This window comes from Stylophora pistillata, chromosome 5 (genome assembly GCF_964205215.1).
Source record: "Stylophora pistillata chromosome 5, jaStyPist1.2, whole genome shotgun sequence".
Taxonomy (NCBI): Eukaryota; Metazoa; Cnidaria; class Anthozoa; order Scleractinia; family Pocilloporidae; genus Stylophora; species Stylophora pistillata.
The window spans coordinates 21,376,548-21,399,493 of record NC_142523.1 but is presented as its reverse complement, the minus strand read 5'-3'; the positions used below and the strand labels follow the sequence as shown (position 1 = coordinate 21,399,493).

Genomic DNA, 22,946 nt, shown 5'->3' with positions numbered 1-22,946 from the left:
ACTTTCCTGGAAGTTGTGCAGCACAAAATCAGTAGCTGCTATTACGTAATTCTATGTTTACAGCGCCACGCATGGTTGCCCAACGAGACAAAATCCTTGCCGCAGAACGTACAGACGCAGAACGTACAGACTCGTTAGCCCTTCGTCGATGAAGGGCTAACGCTCGAGACGTCAGCTTTTGTAATCGTTACGGTGGCCAATTTACCATTTCAACTTTGTTGATATATCCAAATTATTTCGTTACTCCCACCGACGCAGCCCCAGACAGTTTCTTTCGAAACTATCTGCCTTTATTCATATAATAATATATACATGCGTGTCTCTACGAAATATCAATTGCAGCTTTTAAATTAAACCTCGCATATTTCGAGCTGCTCCAACTTTAGATGCCGATATCTAGAAAGCCAATATCGAAAAAGCCTCCCACACGGTTTTTTTTGATTGACGTCTTGTGAATGAGGCTATGCAGCTATTTTGCTGATGCGCGACATCTAATAACCGATATCTGAATCTTTAGATCTTTGGATCACGACCAATTGGTTTCTTTCTATCATTAAGGTCTACGAAATTGAAAAAGAAATACAACTTCGATTCCATCAGGCATGTTGCATGTCCCATGGTCATTCAATGAGCGGCCTATACAAATGAAAAACGAAAAATGGATATCAAACTCTCAGTATCAAATCATTTGCAGCTTTAGATACAACCATCACATGTAAGGTATTTTTTGGACTTCTTGGCTAATTCCTAGTGTAGAAATCGTGGAATGCAAGTCGGTCGATGATAAATAGAAATTGAAAAGATGTCAAATAAACTCAGAATTCATGGACTTGATAGTATCTGATAAAGAAAGCGGCTATTTTGGGTTTACTATGAACTTTCGATACTTTTGGCGTGAGCGTATATAAAATATATTTTTGTTTTATATTGATAACCTGCCATAGTTTTTTCAGAAATAAGAAATGTGTTATGATCACTGAATTTTTAGTCTGTTTATCCATTTCTGTCGTCAAACGGTCGTCAAACGCCACACGTCAAAGTGGTCAAATAAAAATATATTTGCTTGGGGAATTTCTGCAACATTAAAAGTAATTTAACATATCAACGTCTATTGGCCTAATTGGCTTTTTTACACAAACGGTAAAGCGGTCCAGATGGTTTAAAAAAAAAACCCGTGTAAACACAATTTTCGCTCTTAAAACTTCTAGGAAACCTCTTCGCTTTAACAAAAAAAAAAAAAAAACAATCGAAAAGTCTTGGAAATCCATTAAAAAGTAATTCATTATGGTATTTAGCCTACTAGAAAAAATATAAGTATATCAAAGGACAATGGCTTGGATTGTTTATGCACTGAAGCTGAATTTGGCAACAGTGTCAGCAAAAAACAGTACAGTACTATTGGTAATAATGAGTGTGTTTCAGGCATACAGCTGTATGTAGGAAGGTTATAGGAAAAAGCCAAAATGCATGCGACAACAGCGAAAGGCAATGTGAGTAGTTTTCAGTTCACGGTCCCTTGACCTCAGGGAAATCTGAAGAAGCGTCACCGAAAGAGGGCTAGGCATAACGGTTTTTGATTATTCAACTTGTTCGGAAGACTGAATTCCAAACATGATAAAAAGGAAATTGATAAAAAGGAAAAGGAAAATGAAATGAACCTGATGAACTACAAAAACGATGTAGCCTCAAAAACTAAATTTTCTATAGGTCCCGTTTTTTTACTCTGTTAGCGACGGCTTATCCCCCTCCGTTCCTTTTAGAAAACCTTCATACACTTAATCGGCCTGGATACTCTATTCTCTTGTTTTACAATCGAGAGCTTATTACTCTTGCTTTCCAAAGACCCACCCGAGTTGAAATTCCAGCTTTTTTTTTTCGTTCAGTCGCAAATCGCAGTCAAGTCCTTAACACACAGAAATAAATCCAGAATTTCCAGCTTGTCCAGCGTTCGTAACATGCGCCTCTGGCTCGGAAGATTGCGCAAGTACTTCCCACGTTTTCGACATTAAATAAATAAATCATTACATTACATTACATTACATTACATACGTAACGTCTTGACTCTGGCGCATGCGTAACGTTTTGACACACATGGCATGGTGTAACGGCGGATCAAGAGGAGTTTTTTTCGGAGTAAAATCAGCACAGATACTATGTATGATACGCTAAAAACGCCTACAGAAAATGCGCACAGCGTTCGCGGTAGACCAACGCTAAAAGATGTAGAGCGTTTTCTGAACGGGTCGGTCTGTGAACCTTATGAGAGATCTCTTTATGAGCGAAGATTATGAGTAAACCTCTAGTCGGGCAACATGCTGTGTCAACAGAGCTATCTAATGTTAATTGAGAGAAGCATTAACGCAAATCTCACTGTGTATGTATGCGTGATCATGAACCAGGCAGAATACCAATACAAAGTTTGAAAAACTTAAGGAACAAGATCATTAAGGCTAGGGAATCTGTCTTTGCACGTATTTTTTTTTTTTTTTTTTTTTATGTATACCCCTGCATCTACATTCATGTACTGTTACGTAAATGCTAAAAAACTATCAAATAAAACGACGTTTAAGTTTAACTGAAGTGAAAGAAGTTGTCAAAGTTAAAGATTTGTGTTGGTTATTAGACATGTTGAAGTCAAAGAAGCGACCTAAGTAACGAAATGATTCACCCATTTCCACACAGGGAATTAGAACTCTATTGATCAACAGATTGGGTAAATATTGAACAGATTTAGTGCACACTTTCCGTATTCCAAAAGTAGAACATTTGTCAACTCTGATCGTCATGTTCGACTAATTACACCATAATATGAAGCGATTAACTAGGTGTTGATTTTCTGCTTCTTGACCGCTTACGACAGCGGGATCGTCGGCGAACTGAAAGCAGTGAATGGGATTTAAGAACTCAAGAAAAAAGCCAAACTGGCGGTATTTTTCAGATTTAATATGCTGTAGAAACGTGTTAAAACACAAGTTAAAGAGAAGTGGGCTAAGGGAATCACCTTGGAGTACACCACGACCAACAGATATAAAGGGAGTGCGAAATTCACTTGTAAGAATAGAGGTTGTGACGTCCTTGTAAAGACTTTTCACCAGTGATTTAATATGATCGGCAATGCGGTGTTAATCAAGAGCAGTTTGGATCAAGTTGTGATGAACTTCATCAAAAGCGTTTTTAAGATCCAAAAGAGTAATGACGAGTGAACGCTGTTTGGCACGAGCTTTGTTAATGATATCAGCCATTTGAGCAGTATGCTCAAAGGTTCCAGGAAGACCTGGTGTAAAACCTTTTTGAATTCCTTGTTCAACGTCAGCAGCGAGGAAGTTGAAAATGGCATTACGTAGACACGAGGTCAAAACCTTTAAAGGCACAGATTGTAGGCATGGTCATTGGTGTCTTCCATTTTATGGATAAGGATTGTGCAGGCTCGCTTCCATTAGTTTGGAACGGAGCCAGTAGACCAAGCTGTGCGTATAATTTCAGATAAATAAGTGCGAAGAAAAGGACATCGTTTGAAACAAATGATTGACAGTTGATCTAGGGAACAAGGAGAACCAGGCGCCCTCATTATTCTTATCACATTTGAGATCTGTTGATATGTTGGAGGTTCAAGGTTAAATGGAATTACAGGTTCTGATAAAGTAGGTATCCAGCTTGGAAGGTTGAAAACTTTAGGCGGATTTACTGACGAAAGAGTTCTTGTAAAGTAATCAAAGCACTCGTTCATGGAAAACGAAGGGAAGATTTCGTCTTTTTTTGTTGAAGATCCTTTTGACATATCCCCAGAAATGTTTGGAGATGGAATGATTATGATTCACCAGGTCAGTGCTGAGTTGACGCGACGTGTTGTCTCCTAGTTTATCACGCAACAATGAGATACGTACTTAATTTCTGTGACGTCGGCGTTAGCAGTTTGCTTCAAGATTTTAGGGGATCTCTTAAGATCATTTTTAGATTTTCCTTCGTATTTCATAATCAGGTTTCCATTAGGCGCTTGTGCAACTTGATCAAACTTATCAGAAAAGTAGTCATAAACAGTGTAGTTCAGAAGTTTTACACTTGACTTAAACTTCACGAGAGGAGAGATAAGATTTCAACCAATCTGTTTCACGAGATAGTCCGTAACCCCACCCATAGACTCCACAGCCTCCTCCCCCAAAGGAAGAGTTGTAGATACGCCCTGAGGCACAAAAGTGATTTCACTCTCCCCATATGCAAAACCAAGCGCTTGAAGAACAGTTTTATTTTTAGCCATATTTATAAGATGTAAATAATTTTCCTTCTTCCTTAATTAAGAAGTTGTAATATTTTATACTTCTTTCTTTAAGATCTGCATTTTTAAATATTCCGTAATTCAGCCTAGGGCTGCAAGGTGTTCATAATAAAGTATCTATCTATCTAGAGATTCTGAACAGTGATTGGAGGATTCAGAGACAATTTGGATTTAAAATATTTGTTTTCCGTTAACCATTGTTCTTTAGATTTAGGTAGATTTACTCTCTTTTTAATATTGGGAAAGCAATGATCTTGAGGTTGAGGGGAAAGCACACCAGAGGCCATGGAAGGAACACCAACATCGCCAGATTCTTGGTCGGTGAGTGCGGCATTACCGAAGTTGATGATTTCAATCCAAAACAACTCTACAACTACTTTGATGCATCTTCAATCCTCTGTTACCCTTGCAAAGTCTACCACAGCAGCACTTCACGAGACAAATACGAGGGAAAGGATCTGCAGTGACTGACTCATTCGCAGCAGAAGGACGCTCCGCTCGCACAGGAAAAAAAAATCCAAACATGATTTTTTTTTTTCCTGGATTTTACCAGAAATCCAGGATTGGTTAAATTGCAATTTATCCGGGCCTGGTTATGGATGAAAACCTGGGTTTAGGGTTGACCCTAACCTTGATTGGTTCTTTCTATTACCTAACCTGGAATTTTAATTTTGCCAATCTTGGAATGCGATAATTCCGGCAGTGGTTTTCAAGTTAACCATAGTTGGGTTCAGCAAAATGCAGATTTGGTAATAGAAAAAAACCAGAGTGTGATTCCAAAGGAAACAGTTAGGATAATGTGAAATCCAAGTCAGGAAATACGAACTCTTCAGTCCTGTTTTTCCGAAATGCAGTTTCTGTTAAATGATTAATCCAAGTTACTTCCTGTGGCAGAGCTCAATCTGACCCAGACACAGTATCTGTCGGAGTTGCCCAAGGCTCAATCTTGGGCTCGCTATTGTTAATAATTGATATGAATGACTTACCAAACGTTCTTGAATCTTGTACCATTACTTTGTACTCTGATGACACCGTTTTCTATTTTTCCTCCAAACTTATTTCAGAAATCGAAACTAAGAAGAGCTCGGATAACTAAAAAACTATTTTTTAACAAGAATAAAGGCCAGCTAAATGAAGCAATTGCAGTAGAGGACTACTTAGCACATAAGCAAAAGGAAGGGAACTTACATATTAAGATATGGGAAGCGGGAACAGTGATCTCAAAAGTAAGACCTGGATTGGGAGCCAGTCTTGATAGGTGTGTCTACGAACCTCTGGCGAAAGGCAAGAAGAAAGGTGGCCTAGAAGTTAAGTGCCCTTTGTCTAAATGTGGTTTGACTGTTGATGATGCTTGTTTGGACAAAACATTGTCTTGCTTTGAATGACAATGGTATACCCACCCTCAAACATGGCTATCAGTATTTCTATCAAGTGCAGGGTCAACTGTTTGTGTGTGAGATAGACTGGGTTGATTTTGTAGTATGGTTTGGACCTGGAAATATCAACATTTCCAGAGTGCACTTCGATCGTGAATGGTGGTTTAAAACTGCTCTACCAAGAATTTATTATTTTTACTAGAGGGCACTTCTTCCTGAAGTTTTATCGAGAGGGGTTCGCCGTAGAACTCGGCTGTATGCCCATGGTGGATGGCAGAGCTACAACCAAGCCAAAAAGGTGTGAATGAGAGTATTTCAAGGGCTTGTACTTATTTATACATTATTTGACCATGGATGGGATATAGTCTATCAGATGTTTATTGCAAAAGAAATATGTATTGTTCAAATAGTTTAATTTTAACATTATTTCTATATTTTAATATATTTTTATGTTTATATTTTGATATATTTTAAGAAAACGAAAATATTATTTCTCAAATGATTTTTGAAAATGTTTGATGTTTAACTTTAATCTGTAAGTGCAAGAACTAGGAAAGTATTATCATAGTATTGAGCCTAGGAACATGTTAGCACCGTTTCCCTTTTATTGCTAGCATTTTTTAGAATGCAAGCACACCAGTCAATGTATGAACAAACACAGCAAATGTTGTAGTAGCATTCACTGAACACTATTATATGGTGTACATTAACTTTCATTTTCACACTAGCCATAGCTTTTTATATTTTACGCTGTACTGGAAATAAATCGACTCAGTCGCATAGAAGCAGCTTTTTAGTCATGCCCTTGCTTTGTATGACATTGTTGAAAAAGATGTACATACTTGTATATAGTACTGTTTTGAAATTTGACAGTTTATAAAGTATTACAGTTCAAACGCTTAAACCATACCAACTTGACTGAATTCATTAATATTCAGCTAAAATCATCAATACACATGAAAATGCCTAATATTTGTCTAGTGTCGCCATTTTGACTTGTTGTTGGGTTAGATCTCAGGTTCTGTACTGTAAAAACTTAAGCAAAATACATGTTGTCGTTGTATACATTAGCCACATTTTGGCGGAAGTAATGGTGGCATAAAATTTGTCAAAAGTGAACAAACTGTAAATATTTGGTTAGCCATGTGTGATAAACTTAAAGGGACGGTCCCATCAAATATGTGATACCCTTTTATCCTACCTATTGCCCTCTCAACATGAATTCTAACCGATGCAATATAAACTGTTTCTTAGACCTCTTCTGCAGTGCGTTGCTTCCTAGTTCCTTTGAATGGAGGAATGTTTAGATGTACGCCATGTGGTAAAATATCTTGAATGTCAAAGCCACGGTCAGCCATTACATTATCTCCACAATCAAGAAGTAGAACCAAACCTGAATGTTGAGTTATATACTTATCGGAAACCCTTCCACCCCACAACTTTGAAACAAAAGTTACCTGGCCATTGGGAGAAATACCCACTAAAGCTTTAAAAGGTATTATGATGTTTATAATTAGACCAAGTCTGTGATTGGGCTGTCATTGATGAAGGGACTTCTATAAATACCTCACTGCAATCTATGATCACCCTAGTGGTGGGATAAAGGGAAAACTACTCAGGCATGTTCTTTCTTATTACATACTGAGATGGAAATGGAAACAGAAGCCTTAATTCAAAAAATAAGGAACTAAACCATGTGCAAAATATTTTTGAAAAATGACCCATTGATATATGGAACCTGTATGAAATATCCCTGACAAAAAGACCTACTTTAAGTCTAATGAGTACCATGTAATATTCATTTAGAAATGTTATTTTCTTCTTAGGTCTAGGTTTCTTTTCCCTGCTTCTTGATAAGCCTGTGAATCTTTTACATCCTCTCTACCCCAAAATTGTAGTTTGCTTAGTTTTGGTTCAAGATAAGCAAACAATGCCATTAGAGATTTATAGTTCTGAAAGCCAGTATAAAATTGAATGGCAGCATCATCATCACTGAACTTTTCAAGATCAAATTCTCTTTCTTTATACTCATCTAATTCTTTTTGAAGAATCCCCACTTTAACTTTAAGGCTGTTTAACATTTCAGTCATAACTTCTGATCTTTCCTCCATACTCCGCTGGTATTCAGATGGATTCTTTGGTGTATCAGTAAATGAAAAAGCATAATCATGTTCACACTCAATGTATGTCAGTTGGGGGGATATGTACACATTGTCAGTCTGCATAGACTTCTCTGTGACCTAAGGTGTAAACAAAAACAGAGACTTTAAACAACACTTAAGCATAAAAAATACTTGTAATACAATAAAATAATAGCAAAAACCAATGAAACAATAAATACTATTATCATTAGATGATGCTTGTGTCCAACAGAGTGGTTTTCATAAACCTAAATAAATGTTAGCTTGTTAAAAACTATTACACCTTCAATCATGCTCTTTTTTTTGTCTATCTCTTGACATTGACTCTAACAAGCTAATAGCTAAAATTTGTGTTACAATTTTTCTAAACTCACTATAAATATGCAATAATACATAAACTTAGTTTACGAAAGCCACACCCATCACAATAAAATGATTCACAACATTAACCAGGAATTTCCATGATAATATTGCATGAATATTGTTCATTTGGCTTTTGTTATTTTATACTGATCAGAGTAAATTTCATAAGCTTGGTATTTTAAAGGTTACCTGTTTCAAATTTCAATCACCACTGCTGTCAGACCTGTCATTCTCACACTGTGGCACAACTTCAGTGTCATCACTGCTCCTTGCAAATTGACACAATTTTCTGGAATATTCAGAGTCTCCATAGATTTCTCCGTACATTCATCCTCTTGAAGTTTAACGATTAAATTCTCTTTTACTTCAGCTAACACTTCCCTGGTAAGCACTCGCCTGCCTTGAGCTTGTTTTGGTTGACTTCACCACTGGAATATGGATGGCTCTGCTCCTGAAAAATATAAACACTAAAGTTTAAAGTAATCTTGAGTTCAACTTGATACTTGATACGGTGAATTCCGGTGAATTCCGGCGCATTGAAGCCATTCCATCGCAACCCTTTTTTGAACATCGCCACTCGTACCCGTCTCGCGATGAAGCACGTCGCGTCCAGCTAAGTTTAATGCTGCGCCCCGCTCGAGGACATTTTACCGACGTCACAAGCAGGTTGTGATCCTTACACCACTGTATGCACCGGTCGTGATCCGATAATATTCGAGAAAGTCGAATAAAATTCAGTCTCCCCATCTCCGAGTTGTTGTTGTTCTTCTTCCTTCTACCTTCTTCTTTCGTTGATGTTATTAGAAAGAGGTATGAATAAATTTTGTTTTCTATGTGGTATTTGGCCAATCGTAGAGAAGAAGAAATGCATTCTTTAGTGCAAAGGGGACCTTCGGTGCATTATATCAATGCACATATTGTTATGAAAATTTTTTTACTGAAAGGTAAAAGAAAATGTAGCTTTTGGAGAGGAACTCCTAACTGGTTTGCGTAGCATAGTGGTAGGGCTATGGTTTGATAATTGTCTCATAATAACGCGTTGTCTGAGGAGCGATGGTTCAAGGCTCAGCAGAACTGCCAAGAAGGTAAAAAGGAAAGAAAAAAAAAAAAAAACGGAGGAGAAGTTAGGAACGAAGGGGAGAGAGAACGTGAGAAAGGAATGGAGACGAAAAAGCCGCTTTCAATCAATTTCTCTTTTATTGAAGTAGTAAGTACTTATTAGTAATGTATATATGCTAAACCCGTGGGAATAAGTCATTGTCTTAAAAACAATGGGGTGCATACATAATTACTGAAATTGAATGCATAATTAATGTATGGGGTTATATGGTACTCTTTCCCAACATTATTACAAGCTACAACTGAACACTGCTTCCCTCGACTTCTATGTTTTCTGTGGAGCTTTGGTTCGTTCATAGTACGCCTGCAGTGCCTGTACAGCGGCATTTCGTAGAACGAGCACAGGGAGTATTGACCCAACGGGCCCAGATGATCCAGATGACCAAAACTGACCCAATCAACCCAACTGGCCCAGATGATCCAACTGGCACAGATGACCCAACTGGCCCAATTGACCCAACTGGCCCAGATGACCCAACTGGCCCAGATGACCCAACTGGCCCAGATGACCCAACTGGCCCAGATGACCCAACTGGCCTAAATAACCCAACTGGCCCAAATGACCAAACCGGCCCAAATGACCCAACCGGCCCAAATGACCCAACCGGCCCAAATGACCCAACTGGCCCAAATGACCCAACTGGCCCCATTAACCCCTAAAGCATTTATTATTCATCAATATATTCAGCTGTCACGCTATGATTCGATCGGCCGATGTCACGCAGTTTTCGATAACCGGCACGCCAAGACATATTTTGGTTAACCGGCACACCAGGACATAATTTCGTTAGCCGGTACACCAGGACTTAACCAATCCATCAATCTATCGATCGTGACGTCAGTTGTTAGGTTTAAAGGATAAGCCGGAAAAACAGTGATGGAAAAGCAAGCCCAACACGACGGAAATCGCCAGAAAACACAACGGACACACAAGGAATGAGTAAGTGTTATTAATCACACACAAGGAATGAGTAAGTGTTATTAATCACACACAAGGAATGAGTAAGTGTTATTAAGCACACACAAGGAATGATTAAGTGTCAAATGTTCAAATTTCGGGATATTTAGTGTTTTAAATGGTCGATATTTTGTTCCCCATACGCATTCAAATTCTCAACGGTTTCTCGAATAACTTAACACCGCGTCACACAACGCGTGACGCTTTCATGAAATAATCCTTCGCTTTTGCTCGAGACGTGAGCTTGGGATACCTGTGGTGCTTCGACCTGACTACGTATTTATTATTTATTTTATTCATTCCTTCCTGCTACTCACACATTGGAAGAGAAATACACAAGAACAGCCAAAGCCGGGGGCTTAAATGGCCTAAGGTCAGCAAAAGACGTGAAAAATTTATTAGAGTACAAGAAAGCTTTAACCAAAATAATTAAAATACAATTAAACCAAGAAAGAAAACGTCAGTCAGAAGAAAAAACTTACAAATGAGATGCAATGCTTGGCAATTAGTGCGAGTCCAAAGTTCAAGTTCCTGTTTCCCAAGGGGACTCGTAAGTTTTTGTTTTGCTTCGTTTTCAAAATTTTTTCCATGGCACGTGACACGTTCTCCTCCAGTCGGAAAACATGTTCGCTAAACAGCAATCTTGATATAAGACTTTTGTCACAGCGTGACTGGTCGGCATTGTGATCGTCGCATCGCTACACGACAAGGCTGTAGATTAAAAAAAAAATAAGACTCGTAAACTGCAAAGCAGAAGACTTGATCATGTCCAAACGATGTTTCGAGCTGAGCTGATCGTAACACATCTCGTCCTCATCCTTCAATTGAGGTAAGCGTTTTTAGTACACAGTTTATGGGCATTTCAATCACACACATGGCGCACTACGATTAACGAGCCAGACGTGACTTCTCAGTTGTTCATAGCGTCTTTGTTCGCATATAGTTTACAGATAAAGTCAGCATTTGCGTTTAAAAATTCTTCTCATAATTCATCACTCTTAGTGTATGGCTTACAAATGTATAAACAGGTAGTCAGTTCAAGTTCGAAGACTTCAAAAATACCAGGAAGGAATTCATCAGGCCTTTACAGTTTTTTTACGGTGTGGTTGGCAATGAAAGAAACAACAAATTATTTTACTTACAAATGTTAGTAATAAGCGAGGCTTGCTTTGCGAGTTTATAAAAGTTTAACAAGTTGTTTCTGGCCAAATACGTGTGAATGATAATCATATTTAAACAATTTTCCAACTAACCCGCATGAAATTCCTTCATAAATTAATAGTGTGAAGTTCACTACTGTCAATCACTCGGTTTTTTGAGTGAACGACGGGAGAATTTGAAAACTGAACTTACATGTAGAATAAGATTATAAACAAGAGTGAAAAGGTTACGCGTCGTAACCATCACACATGAACTTAATGCCGCGAAGCTTTTTCGAGTTTCGTAACCGTTGCAGAACGTTCCGTGCGGGGTTTGGATTGAATATTTTTCCCTTGGCTGACTACTAGATCATCTAGGGATCCTACGTAAACCAGCAGCATTTTCGTTCGCGGTCCTTGCTTCTTATTTATTTGGAGTAACCATTTGCCGAATTGGCTCGTTTCCAAGGAAGTGCTAAATTTATGTAAAACCCCTCCACAATCTTCAAAACAGTCTGATCGCGAGAAATAGTCTTGCGTGGAATGTTGTGGAACATGATGACTTTTTTCGGCGTCATAATGTCTCTCGATGTGACAAGATCAGATTTCAAGTTCGAACGTATGCTAATTTGTTCAGCACGTAAACTCGAAAAAATGTTTTTATCAGGTCTCTTTCAGCGCAGAAGCAATACTGTTTTTACAGCCGGCCGAATACTAAACGGACAACTTTGGCCATTCTAACGGACGACTGTAAGCCGTTCGAACGGGTTAAGATTTTTCACAACGGATTTATACAAAAGCCGTTCAAAGAGATGACGATTTTTTTTTCTGAACGGATGGACAATTTTTCTGAACGGATTACCTAAGCCGATGGAACGCATGCAATTTCTTCTGAACGATAGCACAAGCCGTTCGAACGCGGGTTAATTTTTTTCTGAATGTATTTTCCAAGCCGCTCGAACGGGTGCATTATTTTTTTCCAGAACGGATGATAAACGGCTAGTGAGTTGAATTCCGTTCGGGAAATTCAACAGAGGTCAAAAGAGGTGTGATTTTATCAACCATTGTTTACCTTTACAATACTGAACATCCGCTTGCTAAGAAAAGTAATTTTTTTTGCGCGGCGTTAAAACTTCGATTAAAAACATGGTTGTTTGCTATTTAAATCACCTCTTTACGCCTCATGAAGCTAGAGATCTCAATGAAATATACAAGTCTTATCTCAAAGGCTGTAGAAATGGTTAAGGCTTTGTTGGATATGTATTTGATATGTATCTGTCACAAACTGTAAACCGTTCAAAAGTCATTTCAAAGTAAAAACAGTCTGTAGGTCAGTTTTAATTTTCTCGATCTTTTGCGCGCGCCGCGATAATTATGAAGAGGGAAAGAACTCTTTGTTACAAACTGCAAACCATTGTAAAGTCATTTCAAAGTAAAAATAGTAGGTCCAATTTATCTTTTTAGATCTTTTGCGCGCGCAGCGAAAATTATAAAGAAGGAAATATCTCTGTCACATACTGCAAACCGTTCAAAGGTCATTTCAAAGTAAAAACAGTCGGTCGGTCGGTTTTTTTTTTCTCGATCTTTAGCGCACGCCGCGAAAAGTATAAAGAGGGAAAGAACTCTGTTATAAACTGCAAACCTTTGTAAAGTCATTTCAAAGTAAAAACAATCGGTCCAATCTTTTTATCTCGATCTTTTGCGCGCGCCGCGAAAATTATAAAAAAGGAAATATCTCTTTGTCACAAACTGCAAACCATTCATTTCAAAGTAAAAGCAGTCGGTCCGATTTTTTTAATCTCGATCTTTTGCGCGCGCCGCGAAACTTCTAAAGAGGGAAAGAACTCTTTGTTATAAACTGCAACCATTCTTTAGTCATTTCAATGTAAAAAAAACTCGGTCCAATATTTTTTCTCGATCTCTTGCGCGCGCCGCGAAAATTATAAAGTTAGAAATATCTCTTTGTCACAAACTGCATACCATTGTCATTTAAAAAAGTCATTTAAAAGTAAAAACACTCGTACCGATTTTTTCTTGATCTCTTATGCGCCACGCGAAAATTATAAAGAGGGAAAGAACTCTGTTACAAACTGCAAACCATTCTAAAGTCATGAGCGTTCTAGTATGCAATGAGTGCTGAATGGCTTTAAATACTTTTCTGTAAATAGAACCGACGTTCAAAGAATCATCAAACCCAGCGGAGCACCTAAAGAGAGTCGAATCGGTCTAACTGCGAAGGTAAGCATATTTACATTGCTAAGCGATATGAACAGACTACCATACGTGGGAGTCAAACCAGTATATCTGAGCTATACTTTTCTCAGAATTATATAATTACAGTTAATTACTTCAAACTACAGACTATAACAGTCCAATCTATCTGTGCAAAACTACGCAACACTACACCACCATACCGACATTTACAGAGAATTACACCCACTGCTTCAACAACATCAAACTAAACCATAGCAACATTGATCACATTAGCCTACAGCATAGTTAGTAGAGGACTGCACCCCACTTTAAACTAAACCAACTGACACCAAAATACAGCGACGACATTAGTACAAATACACCAACCATGCATAGTCAGACATCACTTAAACAAACTGCGTTTGACTATCAGACTATGTTCAAAACTTCAGGGGATAGAGATATGCGATGGATTTTTTTTTAACTTACAGTTTTCATGATTGTTTCACCAAAGCTTGATTCTTCATCAATACATAGATATAAATCTTTCTTAACTTACACAAATCAAAAATGAAAGAGAGAATTGAGTAGCCTAACATTTTATTGTTTGTTTGCTACATGGTGAATTTGTGTTAGCATATAAAACACAGATCAAAAGTAACCCAAGATCAAAAAATGCTATAATTTCAGAAGCTAATTCCATGTTCTATCAAATTATGCGTCACAATGTTCGTGTGTAACCAAAACAATCCGCAAGTGTTTTCGCTTCCAGCAACCATCGCAAAATAATGTGCAAAGATTGACCGAAAATGTGCGATTGGACCGTCTCATTTGAATAAATCTCGTTTTGATCTGTTTCTGTTTACACTTTGAAGGCTTGCGGGAGTTTCGATGAAAAACTTGTCTCAGAATTTTTCACACATTTAACGAGACTGAAAATATCCATTTCTTTACATGTCTCTTGCTGAGCGTCCTTTAGTGATGATTTTATTTGAGACAGCAATAAGTCTGAAGTGCGTTACCATCGACGCTTGACTGTCTATGTTCTTGTGAGAAGCCTTGGATACGTCAAATAGCATCCTTATTTATAATTTTTACGCTTTCCAAGAGGCCAACACTGCGTGCTCTGTGAATAAAATCTACTCTTCATATCATCAATCGTATCACCAAAATGCGAGCACTAACAATACAAGCTTATTGCTATGAGCTGTAACTAGAATTTGCACACTTACAAGTTACATGTTACCGAGTTGTATTAACGGAGTAGGAAATTTTTTTAAAAGTGTGGTATTTTTTCGCCATCGGTGGCGACTTGACCTCTAGTGGTGACGAGTTTTGTGGTGGCCAGTTTTGATGTTGTGGCGAATTGACCGGATACCTTTTTTTGATGTGCTTCCCTACGGACTTTGACAAAATTTTATAGAGCTAGTCCGCTAGTTGCGACTTCGCTTTGCTAACTCGTTTGTAATTGTTCCCTTTCCTTTTTTGCGAGTGCACGACAGCCTTGAGGGTCATGTTAATGAAGAATACATTAGGTATGCCGCTTTTCCGAAGAGAGAGGGGGGGGGCCGGTAGGAGGTGTGTACTTCCTGGTAATAGACTGATGGGAATGTGCCAGTGGACGGATTTGCATTTTCAACAGAGTCATTACAATGGGGTCACACACTTTAGGGATACTGGGGACAAAAAGATAATTTGGTAAGTAGGGATTACAAAATGAGAAGATTTATGTTTAAAAACAAGAGAATTAGTTCATAATTGGCTGAAGAATAGACTATATTCCGGTAGGGGTTTTGAAAGACCAGCGACACATACATAGCAATTGTTGGCTTAAGTCTCCCCCTTGCACCCCTTCGGGAGTTGCTCGTCAACTGTCAAAGGTAACATCCTTTTGGGGGCAGTTTTTTTTCCTGGATCGTAGACAGTCATCAGTCATGCTAACTTACTTCGCATGCCGGTATTTAAAGAGCCAAATCGATGGAATAACCAAGCTTTTTAATTTGGTAACTTTGTAAACAGGGCCTGCGAAGAAAGATTTTTTAGTGCGCGGTGTGCGGGGGAAGGGCTAAAGACAAATGCATAAACTTCAACCAGCTACTCGGGGTGATGGGGACATGCTTATCAGGACAAGTTTTCTTTAAAAAGGTGGGATAGTGGAAAAGGCGGAGAGGGAGGGGGGGGGGGTGGGCTTTTTTACTGCCCCAGTCCCTTCCTCAGTGCGGTCTCGGGTTGAGTGGTTTGGTCTCATCATTTATCTGATGATATAGGAATCCTTTCTTCCTTTCACTTTTGCATTGTGTCCATTTAAAAACATCCAGAGAAAGCTGCTAAGAGAGACGAACATAATTTCTGTCTGGTAACTAGGTGGCGATTGGAAAGGTGCCAAAATAAGAAGGCCCAAAGGGAATGAATGAGGAGTTGATGAGCTCAACAGGAAAAGAGGAAACCAATAAAGCCAACTTGAGAATGGATAACAACTTTTTTCTGCCGTTATTAAACAGGCAGTAGCAGAAGTCAGGTCGAAAAAAGGTGATATTGATCTGGCCAAAAAAAAAAAAAAAAAAAACCAGCGGAAAAAAAAACAGACCCCAAACAAGGCCATCATGTTATTAATAAAGGTGTTAAAAATATATACGAAGACATAATACAGCGGTTCATCTGAGATTTCAATCGCAGGTACTGTTTCAGTTTCAAAGAAGTGAAATATGAAGAGCTTAGAGCGATGAAAATGATCGTGATCGAAAACGATAAAGTTAAAAGTGATCCAGGTTTGGACCTTCTCCATCTAACCGACCTTTATCCCAGGAATCTAAGGATTTCATAGACGAAGCGAAGGTGTTCACCTTAGATAAGATTGACAGAATTGACGAAAATGCTGTGAATTTCGGTCTCGCCAGATTGACACTAACATTATGCGTTAATTTACTAATGTTTGAGATTGTTGAGTCACTCCAAATTAATCAAGAGATGCCATCAGATTTAACTTATTTGCTGGAAAAATTGAGTGATATAATCACTGAAATTTTTTTTGAATCGTCTTCGGGATATGTGTACGTAGACCATTGGGCCTTGAAATCATGGGAAGTGGAAAAACGCCAACAAGCTAAGTCCAAATACAAAGAATGCCTAGATGATATCCGGAAAATGCTTGAATTTATAGTAAAAAAGCAAGAGAAACAAGTCGGCCAGGAATCTGAAGAATCAGTTGTGTGATGAACTGATGAAGGTCTTGGACAGAAACGTTTTTATTCAACTTTCTTAGACTTTTTATTTGAGTATATGTCTTTCTTAGCTCGAAGTTGTCCGTCCTCGTGTACTACAATATTTTTAGACATATCAGGAAATTCCTGTTAAAGAACTTAACGTTACGATAGCGCGTGCAGTATATTGCGCGCGCATGTACACATTTTTCTGTCTTTAAGATTTTTTAAGCTAAAAAGCAATGCTTGACTTACGGAGCGGTAATAGTAAATAATAGTGAGTTGAAAAGGTTTCAAATTGATTACATTACAGTTCTGTTTCGAGATGTTCTCTCTTCGGATGTTAAAAACTAAAAGTTAAAAGACCTCGAGTTACTGCATACTTAATGAGATATTTTCTAGCATGCGGGCATGCAGTTGCCAGCTCGTTTCTTTTGTTCAATGAACATAGGTCCGGTTTCCGTATAATGAAATAAATCTTGGTTAGACAAATATGACATCTCTTTGAGATATTAGTGTACGTTTTGGCACGGGTGATCATTTTCCAGGACAATGTATATTCCGCGCTGGCGTCCCTTAGGGACCAGATGTCTTTGCTTAGCTCTGTGGAATTCATTTTACGCCTGTCTTTAATCGAAGCTTTGTGATACAAGTGTCTTGTTTTGAACTGATCTCCGGTTTCGCCAATATAGGTTTCTTTGCCCTTGTTGCTGCTCATAGTAGCTTGGTATACAATACAACGCGCCGTGCAGTTTTCGTCCGTTAGAGAGCTTGACTTTATTTTGCAATTGCAGGTCTTTTTAAGTGTTTGCTTGTTGTCAGTAATTGCCCACAGTACATTATCTGCTATTTTAGATCACACGAGCACCAAGGAAAATGGAAAAGTAAAATAAAAGGATCCTCCTCTAACAAACTGGCAGCAGAAAGTCTGTCGCGTATTTACTTTGCTTTCTTACTTACACAGGTCAACCTTTCAAAGCTTTTTCTAAACTTTACTTACGTATGGCATCCCAAACAACGGAGGAGACAGAATTCTGGGAAAGTCTAGAGAATATGTTTGATCGCAAAATTCCGATCGATCCGCGAGTGAAATATGCCATGGATGAGGCTATCAAAGAAACGAGAAAACAAGAGCCCGACGAAACAGAAGAGGTGATCAACGCCGTATTGTATTTAGCTCACGACATAGTCTCCGTCGCGTTCCGAGATAAAGATGCAGAAGTTGCCTATGATGCGAAGAAGATCGCTGCAGATTTTATAGCTAAAAAATTCGAGGAAAGTAAGAAAACAGTGCCAAGTGCTGAAGAAACCGAAACCGAATCGGAGGCAAAAGGAATTTTTAACGCCAAAATATCACCTGGGGATTTTCTGGATCAATTCGTGGGGATCAAAAAGCTGGAAAGAAAATGTGGACCAAAAGAAAAAGAAAACATTTATCACATCATTAACATAGGTGTAACGAATATATACCTTGACACTATAAAAAAGTTTGTTGAGGAAAACAAGCAAAGAATTTTCAATGGCAATGATTATCAAACGCTCAAGGAAAATAGGGAACACCTTCTACATTTTAAGAGTGGTTTACCAACTTTTCAAGGCTCAACCCATCCCCTTTGGAATAGAGCCATTCATTACCTTAAAAATGACATCGAGCGATTTAAGGTGTCTTTCCTAAGTGGCGAGACACATTCAAATGAATGCGATGAGGCTTTCAGTGAGGCCACAAAAAAGCTGTTGAATGAGGCAGTAAAGAGTATGTTTTATGCTTTTGGAAAATTTGAGTCCTCTATAAAAGCTGGAGGAACAGATGTCGAGAAAAAAGATGCCATGCAAAAGACTAGGAATCACTTGTTTAAAGATCCCAAAATTGAACAACTGGGAAAGAATATTGGGAAAATTATTTACCAAGATATTGAAGAAATGCCGTATGGTGTCTTTGTAGATAGGCACGCTTTGAATTTGTGGAAAAAGGAAGGAGGAAGTATGAAAGAATTTTTTGATTTCATAGAGAAAGTGAGAGAAATGTTCCACAAACTGCCTGAATTCGTCGTACGATGGGGTGAGTGGGCTTACATAGTTTCCAAGAAGGTAAGCAGCCCCGGGGCTGCCTCTTGAAAATGAAATGATTTAAATCCTTCTTTAATCTGTAGCTGTGGCCACGTTATTTTTATCCTTGGCAAGGAAGGTTCTGACAAAACCCGTGTTTCTGTTTTATCAATTTGACGCCAAAAAAATTCAGACTTTCACTTCATCACTCGACAATAAGAAACGCATAGTTTTAGCAAAAGTGACTATCTGCCACTGTTCGATGTATATATTAATGTAATCACTCAAAACCTGTAACAACTAGTGGCTAAATATGATCATAATTCTCTAAATATATGAAATCCTGGCTCAGCGCTTAGGCTGCGGTATCATGAATGTTAAAAGGAACGCTTTAATCACTTACAATGTATCTATAGATTGTTTTAGTTATAAAGAAAGTAAGGAATGTACTATGCATACTAAATAAAAAGCATGTAGATTTCTAGATTAAGGTATTTAGCTTACTGGACAAAATAAGTATATTAAAGGACAATGACTTGGGTTGTTTATGCACGGAAGCTGAATTTGGCATTCAGTGTTAGCAAAAAACAGTACAGTTCTATTGGTAATGATGAGTATGTTTCAGTCATACAGCTGTGTTGCAGAAAGGTTATAGCAAAAAAGCCAAAATGCATGCGACAACACCGAAAGGCAATGTGAGTAGTTTTCAGTTCTCAGTCTCTTGACCTCTGGGAAATCTGAGTAAGCTTCACCGAAAGAGGGCTAGGCATAACGGTTTTTGATTATTCAATTTGTTCGCAATACTGAATTCCAAACCTGAAAAATGAGAAGGAGAATGAAATGAACTTGATGAACTACAAAAACGATGTAACTTCAAAATTAAACTTTCTATAGTCCCCGTTTTTTTACTCTGTTAGCGACAGCTTATCCCCCTTCCGTTCCTTTTACAAACCCTTCATACCCTTACTCGGCCTGTATACTCTATTTTCTTGTTTAACAATCAAGAGCTTATTATTCGGGCTCTCCAAAGGACCCGCCGAGTTGAAATTCCGGATTTTTTTTTTTTTTTTTTTTCGTTCAGTCGCAAATCGCAGTCAAGTCCTTAACACACATACGCAACGTTTTGACTCTGGCGCATGCGTGACGTTTTGACACACATGGCATGGTGTAATGGCGGATGAATAGGAGTTTTTGCAGAGTAAAGTCAACACAGATACTGTTTATAATACGCTCAAAACGCCTACAGAAAATGCGCACAGCGTTCTAGACCCACCCCAAAAGATGTCGAGCGTTTTCGGACCGGGTCAGTCCGCGAACCCTACTAGAGATCTCTTCCTGAGCGAAGGTTTATGAGTGAACCTTTAATCGAGCAACATGCTGTCTCAACTGAGCCATTAATATTTAATGTTAATCGAGAGAAGCATACAAAAAATTAACGCAAATCTCACTGTGTATGTATACGTGATCATGAACCAGGCAGAATACCAATACAAAGTTTGAAAAATTTAAGGATTTTTGCGAAATTTTCATTGTCGAAGCTAAAAAAGTATCATTCATCATCATATAGTTTCGTCCACATACCTCTTCAGTTGTATGCGATGTTTCGTTTCGTTTCGTTATTTCGTTAGAAATTTCAAATCTCAGACCACGTCCTATAACGTTGCTCGAGCAATAAGCTGGTATCTAATTGCACAACAACGACGCTAAAGTAAAACTGATAAAACAATAACACCAAAGTAGACAAACAAAGAAAAAAAAAACTTAAAAACTTAGAAGAACCATCGCTTCTAATCACCGCTCCTTACGTTGTGCTACGTGTTCAAATTGTTATCATATGAGTTGTGCTGCTGTGAGATCCGCAGAATACGCTAAACTCAGAAGCAAAATGTGAACTTTCTCTGTGTGTTGTTCAAGAGAGTTAATGAAAGAACTACCTTTCTCTGGTTTGGATGACAGTTTCGTAGCTCCAATTGAATCAGAACAGGATGCGGAAGAAACGACGAACTGTGGCGATGGCCTTTCTGATTTTGTGAACCAGTTGGAATACGGCACTTCCAATAGAGACGTCAGATTAGCACACTTGAATGTGTGTGGTCTAAGGATTAAGATCGAGGAGCTTAGATGCCTCTAACAACTGTGTAAATTTGAAATTCTCCCAATCACCGAGACACATCTTGACAAAAAGGTCCCCGAGTCGGAAATATTAATCCTTGGTATGAAGTTCGTAAGATTAGATAGGAAGGGTCGAAAATGAGGAGGATGCCTATTATATTATGAGCATTTGCATGCTATTCATCGTAAAGATCTTCTCACACAAAACATCGAAGCAGAGTGGCTGCAAGTCAAATTCCAAAGTTCTTCTGTGTTGTTTTCAGTAATCTGCAGACCGCCAGATGCTAGTGAATTCTTTTATCTTCTTAGTGCCACCTTAGAAAAAGCTTGGCTGAAAACGTCTAACATTGTGCTACTAGGGGACTTCAACTGTGACTTTAACACGGAATCAGAATAGTGCTCTAACGCCAGAAAACTACGCTCCATTTTCGAAACGTTTAATATGCAAAATGTGGTAAATGCAAACACTAGCGAAACACCAAATACAAGTACCTTGTTAGATCTAATTGTTACAACAAGGACTGATCTTATAGGCAAGTGTGGTGTTTTCCCTTTGGAAATTTCAGACCACAATATGGTATACGCAACGATGAAGTTAAAGAAGAAAAAGGCCACCACCGAAGTACATCAAAACAAGAAACTCAAAACAGGAAACTCGACATTGAAAATTTCAGGCGGGACGTTGAATCCGCACCTTTCCATATAGCGTCAGTCTTCGAAGAGCCAGATGATGTCTTAAAGGCATGGCAAACCTTTTTTAAAGGAATTTATGACGAGCACGTCGCCCAGAAAGAAGTTAAGATCAGAAGTAAATCGGCTCTTTGGATTACTAACGAAATCCGCTACAAGATCAATAAAAGATACAAGATTTTCAAAGCAGCAGTCAGCTCCAAATGCCTTGAACTGTGGTCAAAATACAAGAAAGCTAGAAATGCAGTAACTTAAGCTTTGCAAAGAGCTAAAGCATCCTACTTCACCAATATGTTCGAAGAAGTAAAGAAATCTGATGCCTACTGGAACTTAATTAACAGAGCTACAAATCGCTCAGCACGAAACAGAACAATAGGCCCCCTTAAGAGAACCGACGGCAGTATGGCTTTAATGGATAAGGAAAAAGCACAAATGGTGAATGCATACTTTTCGGAGATCGGCGAGAACTTAATTAAATCACTGCCAATGCCACGTATAAGGTGACGCGCTGGCATCCACTGAAGCGGGCTGCGGTGCATCGCAGCCCGCTTCAGTGGATGCCAGCGCGTCACCATATATATATTGTCACCTAAAAGCCCTATTTCGATTACAAACCATTCTGTTGAAAAGAAAGGATAAATGAACTTAAGACGAATAAGTCAGTTGGACCTGATGACATCTCGCCTAAACTTCTGAAATTGGCAGGAAAGGCTATTGTACCAGCACTAGTCAACCTTTATAATTACAGCATTGAACAAAGAATTGTCTTTTCCTTATGGAAGACTGCCCGATTAACTCCGCTTTTCAAAAAGGATGATGAAACAAACTGCGGAAATTATCGACCTGTCTCTCTTTTAAGCGTACCAAGTAAGACCCTGGAAGCAGAAATAAAAGATAGACTGGTGCAGCTCGTTTTTGTCGATAATCATTTAATAACAGAGAAGCAGTGGGCCTATCGACGGGGCTACTCGACTGAGCTCTTCCTAGTACATCTGACAGAAATATGGAGGAGAGCGTTAGACTCTGATAATGTTGTCGCAGTAGCCTTTGTAGACTTCAGAAAAGTGTTTGACAGCGTATCACACGAAATCTTACTGAAGAAGCTTCAATATAATGTCGGCGTCACGGGAGTGTTGCTAGATTGGATTAGGGACTACTTGAGGGGAATAATGCAGTACACTGTGATTAATGGAGTCATATCTGACATGTTACCAGTAACAAATGGTATACCACAGGGATCTGTTTTAGGCCCTATTTTGTTGACTTTATTCACTAATGATCTGCCATCCGCGATTACCATGGGATCCCTGTTCATGTATGGGGACGATACGTCAAT

At 38.5% G+C, this 22,946-nt stretch overlaps 1 protein-coding gene, 1 long non-coding RNA gene and 1 pseudogene across 3 annotated transcripts in view; 1 reads left to right on the top strand and 2 right to left on the bottom strand.

Annotated features, from left to right (window-relative positions):
- Positions 1-6,009: 6,009 nt before the first annotated feature.
- Positions 6,010-8,937, bottom strand: LOC148730770 (uncharacterized; annotated as a pseudogene). Its single transcript, XR_016002159.1, has 2 exons — positions 8,343-8,937; positions 6,010-7,889 (listed from the first exon to the last, which is right to left on the bottom strand). The product of XR_016002159.1 is annotated as an uncharacterized LOC148730770 (transcript).
- A 4,299-nt stretch (positions 8,938-13,236) lies between these two features.
- Positions 13,237-19,294, top strand: LOC111319197 (uncharacterized). Its single transcript, XM_088762297.1, has 2 exons — positions 13,237-13,607; positions 17,727-19,294. The coding sequence occupies exon 2, from the start codon at positions 17,765-17,767 to the stop codon at positions 18,875-18,877; it is 1,113 nt and encodes a 370-aa protein (XP_088618423.1). The 5' UTR covers positions 13,237-13,607; positions 17,727-17,764; the 3' UTR covers positions 18,878-19,294.
- A 132-nt stretch (positions 19,295-19,426) lies between these two features.
- The window catches only part of LOC148730766 (uncharacterized), a 43,787-nt gene continuing 40,267 nt past the window's right edge, over positions 19,427-22,946 (bottom strand). Inside the window, exon 3 of the long non-coding RNA XR_016002163.1 lies at positions 19,427-19,624. This is a non-coding gene — a long non-coding RNA (uncharacterized LOC148730766). The remainder of the gene's footprint in view (positions 19,625-22,946) is intronic.